Raw genomic sequence first — 9,997 nt, forward strand, 5'->3', positions numbered from 1 at the left:
AGCATACTCTTGAATTCTAAAACGAGAGGTGGCCTCCTACATCCAAACAGTAGAAATTTTTCTTTACTGCAGGTGGCTGAAAACGAGTTTCAGCAACATGCCACACTCAGGAATGCATATGAGCTGACAGTAGAGGCTATGCTGGAAAATCATACCTTCTCGTTCCCATGCTGGGACCACACAGAAGACATAATGGCAAATTTGTTGCACTACTGTATTGCTATGAGGATGACACAGGTCTGCAAACAAAGAAAGATGGAATACAAGAACAAACATGCAGCATCTCAGAAAGCTTTCTAAGCTTGCCTAGGATGAATATCTTTGAAAGCTTGCAGAACCGTTTCCTCATGTGCTACCATGCTTATGACGTGTGAATAAACGTCCCTTTTCTGTATCCCTGGCAGTGTTGCGTTAAATTTCAAAGGCATGGCCTGCAAATTCTACTTGGTGTGCATTCGCAGTGAGCACGCAGCATTGGCGACGCAGGTATTCGAAAAATGCGGCTACCTGGAGCTCGCGCAGGGTCGTAATTTTTGCGTTAATATGGAGCTGCAAATCAAGACACCTACAGGCCTCTGACGAATAATGCGATAGAGAAAAATGTGTGCGAATCAACGATCGCCTTCTTTTATTTAGCAGGAGCCCGTTAGTGTGACACGCGCGGCTAGAGACAGCCTTGACATCCAAATCGCGTGCAGTTAGAAACTGCTTCCCAAGCATTTTACATTCCGCAATAGGCGAATCCGCCTTTTGCGCGAGTTCTATGCGCATGCGCGAAGCCCCAGCGGCGACTGATGAAAACACACTGAGAGGCGTCGACGGCGCTTCACGTCGCCGCACTCATAGCCAACGCACGGGGGCTGGAGGCGCGGTACGTTCACAGCCTCGGTAAAACGATGCCAACCACCTGTGCCGCTTACAGCTGCCACTATCGAGGCGTGCCGGGATGCAAGACGCGTTTTGTTAGGTTTCCTTCGGCGAGCCGCGACCTGCAACGGCGTGAAGCTTGGATTAGGGCAACCAAGCGTCAAGACGTGAATGGGCGACCTTGGCAGCCGACTGCGCGAAAAACACTTCGTTACAGGTATGTATGCATCTAAAGGAAATGTGCATGATGAAAAGTATCTACCGGAGTTTGCACCAAGCCTGTAACCCACCAGTGATAGCCGCAATGAGCATTTGTTCGGGGCGTCTGATGGCGATGTATTTTGTCGTTTGTTTTATTTATGTGCGAAGGGGCCGGGTAGCGCAGATATCACAGGTGGCTGTGTGCGCTAGACCGTAATATTTAGCATGTTTTATCGCGACCGCCGCCTGACTAAAAAGAAGAAAAAAAGGGTGTTTGTTGTGATGCACCGCCGTTAGCGAGCCGAGTGGCTGAGCTGGTCATGAGGCGCTGGCGAACGGCAGTGCATTAAAACGCCGTATTTTTTTTTTCTTGTTAGTGAGGTGGCAGTCACGATAAAACATGCTAAATATTACGGCCTAGCGCACACAGCCGCCTGTGATATCTAAGCTACCTAGCCCCTTCGCACATAAAGATAAGAAGGGACAAAATACATCGCCTTCAGGCCCCGGTGCAACTGAAGCAATCACGCACCGAAGAAATCCTCATTGCAGCTATCACTGGTGCGCTACAGCCTGGGTGAAAATTCCAGTAGGTACTTTTCATCATGCCTATATCGCTTAGATGCATACATACCTGTAGTATCTGTGTTTTTGCCGCTCGGAGCATATGACGCACTTGACAGTTGCAGTACGCACAGTACTTTTTTTTCTAATTAAAGGCCCGCCTTCGTGCACGCCAAAGCATCCGGACTTTGTTCCTTTAATGTAGCAATCAGATGCACTTCGTTAGGGAGCTTGATAATCGTCGTCTTCGTCCAACCGTTTGCAACGGCAAGGAAACCGCCCGGCACAATAAATGAGTCTCCTGGAGGGTTCATGCTCGTTCACTTGCAGAGTGGATCGCTCTGGACGTAGAACAGAGTTGGTTCCTGACCGAGATGCGCATCCGATATGTAGGAGATTCACATGTGTCACCAAGTTGCTGATTCCGCAGAAATCGCGGCGGAGGCAGAAATGAACGTTGGAGATCCTTTCACAACAGAATGACCATTCTCTGCGCACCGAGAACCTTTTCACCACTGCGACCACATCCGTTCTGACTCCTGAGGCCAGAAACCGGCTACAGCTCTGAATCATCCATTGCCAGAAAAATGCAGCGCGTTTCCTGCAGGTGTGCATTCCGGCCGGGACAATGCCCTTTTCACGGGGTGTGTATATGTGACTCTCTGCCGATCTTCGTGGATGAAATCCTATAGCTGCACGGTTGTAGATGACGCGAGGAGGAAGCGACGCCCATTGCACCATGCCGGCGCCGCGGTGACCGCATTGTGCTCGGTAACTCAAGACACCCCGCGCATATGCGCCGCTCAAAGTCACAGGAGACGATTCCACCTAGCTCTGCAGCATCAACAAACCCCTGGCTGCTTTGCCCTTTGAGATCCCTCTCTGCCCCCACGCTCTCCTGTCTGCCGAAAACCTGCACGCTGAGAGCGTCTCATTCTGCCACGTCGAACACGGCCCGCGCTACACGCTCTTACAATACGAAGATAGTATATGCGTACGTGCGTTATGAGTGGATTGTGAAAACGCTCTACCTTCCCCCATACTGCGTGAACATGATATGCTGCAATCTCTGTCACTACTTTCCGCCCCGAGGCCAAAAAAAGGGGGGAAGCTTTCGCTTTCTACCAGCGTTGGCGTGGCCATTTCGTATGGTGCGCTTTCGCGTCGTCTGCTACACTGCCGCTCAATGTGTTTCCCGCCCGCCCCCGCATGACGGTGCCACATCCTCGCGCAAAAGGCGGATTGTTTTGCATTCGTAACGAAGCTGAGCGATAGTAAACACGCACGCAGTCTCTACAGTGGATCACTACTTTCGAAGCACATTTAGGTCTGGATAGGGCTACTAAGCTTAGATATTTAAAAAGATATACCTTAATTTGCTTCCCAAAAGCTCGCCAGAACCTTAGACTGGTACACAGGCATATATGGAATAATTTACAAGCGATTCTTTAACGCGCGAGAAAGTTTGAGGTGCCCCGCGCGCCGCGCCAGAGGCTGTGGTTGAGCCCCCAATGACCCGCGCCATCTGCCAAGAGAGACGTAAACCACGACCAAGAAAATCGCCGGCGCGGCAGCCTCGTTCGGACACCTAGTCTATTCTTCCACCGTGTCTCACAGTTCAAAAATTCTTAAAACCTTGAGGTCAAAGCCTAAAATTGTTGCTGCAAAGGAATGTAAGACTACAAATGGCACTCAATCTAGCTACAAAAGAGCAGCACAAATTCCAAAGGCAGCTGGAAGTTATCACATTCAGTTGCCGTAATGCACCAAGTTCAATCTAAAAAACATTTACTGATCCACTGAAAAAGAAATACTGTGCGGATATGCTTAAAGGTCCATGGAAATGGCCCCCAAGAAGCCACTGATAAATGTGTTCAGTGTGTAGAACAAATCCTTTTGAGCATTAACGCAAAGTATAACTCCTTGGAACAAAGCCAGCGATTTATTATTAATATTTAAAAACAGCGGTTCTTGAAATTCACGGGCACAGAGAATGTCGCTTGGCGGTGTCGCATGGAACTATTTCCTTAACCCATGACGTCGCGGGCGAGTTGACTGGCAAGGCTTGCTAGAAGCTGCCATTCGCTGCGGCCACTGCAGCCATAACGCCACGGACACACTTCCGGTAGCTGCGAAAGTCGTCTGCTCGTGCGCTGCTCGAACTCTGTGCGGGCTGTTACACAGCTCGCCGCCCTTATCGGTTAGGCGGCCATTGCACATCAAGTACAACAACCGAAGTGACGCAGTGATCAGCAGAACGAAGCTGCATTTACAAATATCTTATTTACATAACGCGGTTTCAGGAGTACCGGAGTGTCGTCCGACAAGGCGTCAACAGCACAGTCAAGCACCACACAATGGCAGCACCTCCTCGACCGCAGTAAACACCGCCGCTGTGGCCCCTCCTCCCGCATACCGTTCGCGAACGACACGGCGGATCGTTAGCACCGATGTCTGAAATAAAGCATGCTAAAATTTGTTGGCGTCTGGAATACTGAGCCGAATATCAAGTATGAAGCCCTCGTGAGGATCGATGACCAGCAGCAAATTGCTGGTAAGAGCAATAGCCGTGATACAAGCAAGTTTCTGCTCACGCCATTTCGGCTGATCCGATCTGCTCATACTAGCTCTGCGAGTAATGCGTCGGCAGAGTTAATCCTATAAATATTTTACTATGGCAGGATAGGATTCACTATAAGGCAGTTTCATAAGTAGACGATTTAAGACAGCGTTGATCAGTTCCAAAGCGTCGACCGCCGCGGCTTCGAAGCGAAACAATTTAGGTCTAGAGACAACTAGGGATGGTCACGCACGGCGCCGCCGTCCGCCGCTCTCGCGCGCCCCACCCTTGCGCGCCCAACCACCGCGGCAATTTTGCAACGTACCTCAGCCTGCTCGCGGCATTCCGTGCTGCAAGCGTTGCAAACTCATGTACTTTCATAGCTAAGGCCGTGCATTTTTTGACGTTCTGCTCAGCAACAAGCCGTTCAAATGATACTGCAGGCATGACAAGGCTTCAGTATGCAGTCGCTGCGCTGTCGGCCGTAATCAAAGACGGCGGGTGGCACCATATTCTATACATCGATCTTTAAACGTGATACAGAGGACAAATGAGTAACTTTGTGAAGCAGACCCGCTTGTACGTTTCGCGCACTCGGGCGCCGACGAGCAGCCTCCGTCAACAGACGCCATCATAACCCCGGTTAACAACGCAAACCGAGGTCGCTAAGCTCGGTTTGCGATAACCGCGGTTATTGGTGTAACCATGGTTTGGTCCACTGTGTAACATAGGCTAACCACGGGTTCGCGGTTACACTAACGTCGCTGCGCGCACTGGCAAACTCCTCAGGCATGTGCGAGCGAGGACGGGTTGACGCGAGAACGCCAGCGAGCGAGCGCGCAGCAACCGGAAGTTTGTCGAAGTGACGTATTTCTAGGCGGAGCTTTGAACTTGCTTGTATTCTTTATTTTTTATGGCTCCCTTCGGCATACGAGTTGAGAGGGAAAATTGGAAGGGTTATTTTTAATCGCAGATATCTCTGGTGCTGTAGAAGCTAGATAGAAAAGTTTTGCAGGAGAATGATGGGTGGTTCAATATCTATCAGTGTTATGGTGTTGTTTACCCTCCTTGGTGACCCATTTCAGTGGACCTTTAAGGAAAGCTTTTTTATTAGTATTAAAGCTAGGCGAGTGCAATCTGTGCCGCTTGTACAGTATAATTTCTTCTTTTCAAATATGCTTTTATTTCTAAAGATGACTCAAAGCCTCCCTGTTCTTAACGTTGTGCATTAATGAGAAACAGTGCATGCCTGTGCAGCTGCCGGACATGGAAGCAAGCAATAATGAAAAGTCCAAAGTACTCTTCCTTTTTTTTTTTTTTTTTTTTTGTCTTGGACACTCAACAGTGCACAAGTAAGCAGACTGAAGTGACATAATATAAAAGACTACATGCCATCTCCCTCTTCGCTCCTGGCCAGCCAAAATCTGAATATGCGAATAATGGCATTGCACTGTAGGACGGTGATTTTAAGTATACAGGGTTTAAAACCTTTAAACTTGTGCAAGGTCGAAAAGTGTAACAAATTGGATACCAGAGAAAGGAAAGCGGAGAAGGGGGCAGCAGAAAGTCAGGTGAGCGGATGAGATCAAGAAATTTTCGGGGGTCAAGTGAAATCAGCTAGCACAGGACCGGATTACCTGAAGGAATAAGGGAGAGGCCTTTGCCCTGCAGTGGGTATAATCCGGTTGATGATGACGATGACAGCTTTGTTTAATGGCATCATTATAAAGTTCTGCCCTTGATGTCATTCATTCCCTTGTTACATAGCATTTTGAGAAAGGTTTATAATTAGTGCATTGTTTTGAGTGGCTGGTGCCCGAATATTTAAAACGGTTTGAGTTTTCAAACTATTGCCAAATGGCCTGAAACCTAAAGAGTTGTATTATACAAGCTTTAACAATTATTGTATAAATAAGGAATGGAGAAAAACATGACTGAAAGTTAAAAGGTGCACAAAGAGGGCTCAGTTTTGGAGGCGAATTGAATATTATTATTATTATTATTGTAACTTTCCGGGAACGCAAAGCTGGCCTTGCATAGGCCTACCACTTGCACAAGCCACACTATGGCTGACGCTGTGAAAATGGGTCGGATCAGCATGCTCATAGCCACAGCAAGAGTTATAGGAACATAGTGTGGCATTTCTATTTTGATTCTTTTCTGATATTTGTGCATTTTTTTAATCTTTGAATATACGGGCTTCCTGTCGGGTGGGCATGCCTTACTATTTCTGTTATATGCATGCTGCTTTATGACAGTAAATGATAAGCATAAAAACACAGCCAATCAAAGCTTTCAGTTTTCGTTTACATTGGATGGGTGCTATATTGGGCACGGACTCCGAAACTCTGGAGGAAGAAGCAGCAGTTGACAAGATAGAAGATACCACCTGGGACACCAAACTGTGCTGTTGCACTGAACACAGTAAATAGCATGTAGTGTGCTACAATTTGTTTATAATTTCTGGAGTTCCGCCTTTTCTCGTAAATTTTTGTCTTTCAAATGAAGACATGAATATGCACGAGGCCGAAAGCATGGTCGTATTTAGAACCTGCTGAAATGGCTCAAATGTCCTCTAGTCGCTGCTGACGCGACAGAAATTTCAAACCACTGAAAATGAGTGTGCAACAGCACAATCATTGCATTTCAGTCAATTCGCACATTCGGTTTGATGGCACATGTAGCACGAGCACCACCAACAGAGTCAAAACTGTTTGCCGCATGCAGCTTACAACTAATGGTGTTTTTTCAGCATAGAGCTTGAAGCTCTGCTGACTAATCCATGCACCAAGGTTTTAACTGCCCCTCTTTCACTCCATACATCGCGCACTTGCTTCAGAATGTACTTCGGTTTTCAGGAAATTAATGAAAAGTTCGTGCAAGCTGCCACTATGCGCGTTCATTTCATATGTACACTTCACTTTTGCAGTTCCCCGCTGCAAAATACATTACAGTTCTTAACTTCAATGCAGACTCTGCAAGGCTCCGCGCAGAAACCTGCCGAGGTCACGACACGAGGCCTAATACCACGATCACTTGCCATTTCGCTAAGAGGAAAGTGAATTAGAGACGTCAAGGAATGCGGCGCGGTCCAGTCAAAATCGACCTTAAGTTAACCAAGGCGTGAAAGCGCTCTTCTGAGACATAACACTCACCTCTGGCGCTCGAGATCTGATCCTCTGTCGCCTTCAGACGACCTCTTCACTTTACGCCGGGCCGAGTCCAAAAGACCGTCGATGTCATCGCTGCTGCTGCTCGACACCGACGACGACCGCTTCCTTCGCCGCATGAACAGACGGAAGACACACTGTCAGAACACTTGCACCGCTACAACGCGTGTGTAAAAAAAATGAACTGTCGAGCTCCTACTCACAGAAAACCGTGCTGGCTTCATACGTCCGTATGGCATACGCAACCTCTGGGCTCTTACGTAGCTATTAGCAGTTGCACGTGTCAAACAAGAGAAAACTCACATTTCGACCCCGAAGAATCGTTACAAGAAGCACAATAGTGAAAGGACAGCAAACAATTACTAACGAGCCTCAAACAGAGCTAAGGAGCGATATGGCCAAGGAGACGCATATCTGAGAACAAACCCTCAATATTTATCAGCAATAAACTGCGGCATTAGGTATAGACCATTAAAAGAAGTAAGGTACAAGAAAAAGATCTACCTTGATCTGCGGTCGTTGAATTTAGTCACTGCCCTGCTGACGCTGTCGCGGCTGCGTCCCCTAGAAGTGGAACGTTTCCGTGGGCGCTTGTTTTTATGCCTCACAAGCTTTGGGGACCGACTTCTGCTTCTGCTGCGAGATCTTCCCATCGTAAAAGGCACTGGACTATTTAACACACGACGTATATACCAGCGCTGTAGATCAGTGTTAAAAAATGTGCGACTAGCCTACGTTAGAGGCAACGGAGGCAACAGACCTTGCGCAAAAGCAGTAAAAAGCTATCAACAAAAACGGAGGCTGCCCATGGTTGCCGAGGCTACCGGATAACCACGACGACCACGGCCACGGTCACACAAGCATTGGTGGCATTTGAACAAAAAAAAAGTTATAATTCCAGATCTTTTTTTTTATAATCAATAATGACAGTTATTGAGTTTAAGATATATAAAATTGGGAATTATATGCTTAGTATTGTCCGCAGTTTTTATGGTTTTTATACGGCAATTAAATGTATGGCGCCACATTTAAATGGTTCCCAGAGTAGTAAGCCCGTCGGTTCTCTCTGCGGGCACATAGGGCAGACATACCACATATCTTACACTCATGTAATCAAGACAAGCCGCCCCCTTTCCATATTCCCCTTTTCCCTTTCCATCTGTGCTGGAATCATCAAAGACCCTACTTCGAAGGAATGAGACGAGAAGCACTGAGTGCGAGCAGTTTATCGGTTTACCCACCTCGGTGGCTCAGTGGTTTTAGAAGCTCGGCCCTCGGCTACGAACGGAGTACCCGGGAATCTAACTTGATCGGGGCAGTCCAACGCCTCCTAGGAAAACTGCGTTTTGATGGGGTAAAAAATACAAATTGTTTTAAAGGAAAAGCAGCGCACCATCTGTCACACTTCTCGGTGGACACCTCACCGCGTCACAAGGGAAGGCACGAAGATAAGATTGATTTATTTGATTTGATTTGATTTGTAGGCTTTAACGACTCAGGCTATGAGAGACGCTGTAGCGGAGGACTCCGGAAATTTCGACCGCAAGCGAGGCGTATTGCCAAACCATATCCCGTAGGCGCACTGGAGCAGGCGACGCTTTCAGCGAGTTAAACGGCGATTGTAGCTGAATGGTCTCTCTGAAAGCAACCTAAAGGTAACATCCACTCACTGCAAACGGCGATTGTTACTGAAAGATACTCTGAACGCAACATAAAGGTAACATACACTCACTGAAGGCAGGATATAATTACGGTGAAGGCAATTGCAAAAAAAAAGAAAAAGAAAAAAAAATAAATATTCCGAAAAAAAAGTTACAACACAAAAGTCGAACAGATGTTTATAGGGCATCAGTGCTGAGATGGGTAGTGTTAATCCCATTGCACCACCAAAGTTTTTCTTTTATTTATTGCCTGACTTTTGCAAGACAACACAAACACACACATAAGACAGCCTCGCTGGGGTGGCGCAGTGGTTACGGCGCTCAACTACTGCTCCCAAGGACGCGGAATCGAATCCTGGCCTCGGCGGCCGCTTTTCGATGGAGGCGAAAAGCAAAGCGCCCGTGTGCTGTGCGATGTCAGCGCACGTTAAGAGCCCCAGGTGGTCGTAATTTCCGGAGTCCTCCCCTACGGCGTCTCTCATAGCCTGAGTTGCTTTGGGACTTTAAACCCCACAAAATCAAAATCAAACACTCAAGACATTGATATAGTAAGCCTGCCAGGGGTTGGCTTCGTCGTTCTAAAGTTCCTTTACATCCATCAAAGGTTCTACCTTTGGCAACCACTCAGGATTATCGTCGACAAACTTCACAATCTCGATAAACCAATGGAGAGCCTTGTGGAAAAAAAAATCGTGCAGGACGCGCATCAGGATCACAGTGGTATCCTGCCATGCGTGAACGCCATATACTGTGGAAGCCCATATGGAACCCCCTCCTCATTTTGCGTGGGTAAGTACCGTATTCCGTAAGGATTAATAGGTAAATCTTTCTTTATTGTTCTTTGAAGTACGTCCCAAAAATAAACCCCTTCGCAACAGTGAAGAAATACATTATCTATCATTTCTGGCTGTTTACAAATTAAGCAATGTGCACCCCACGGAAGAAATAAACCTTTATCTTGCAAAAACACTTTG

General features: G+C 47.3%; 1 protein-coding gene across 1 annotated transcript in view; it reads right to left on the reverse strand.

The window, feature by feature from the left end:
• Positions 1 to 8,169, reverse strand: part of Arglu1 (Arginine and glutamate rich 1) — a 45,897-nt gene extending 37,728 nt beyond the window's left edge. Inside the window, exons 1-2 of the mRNA XM_084595342.1 lie at positions 7,867 to 8,169; positions 7,348 to 7,470 (exon numbers count right to left, since the gene is read on the reverse strand). Coding sequence (XP_084451468.1) covers positions 7,348 to 7,470; positions 7,867 to 8,015 — 272 coding nt within the window. The 5' untranslated portion in view covers positions 8,016 to 8,169. The remainder of the gene's footprint in view (positions 1 to 7,347; positions 7,471 to 7,866) is intronic.
• Positions 8,170 to 9,997: the final 1,828 nt, after the last annotated feature.

This window comes from Amblyomma maculatum, chromosome 2 (assembly GCF_055883805.1).
Source record: "Amblyomma maculatum isolate TAMU_Amacu chromosome 2, ASM5588380v1, whole genome shotgun sequence".
Classification (NCBI taxonomy): Eukaryota; Metazoa; Arthropoda; class Arachnida; order Ixodida; family Ixodidae; genus Amblyomma; species Amblyomma maculatum.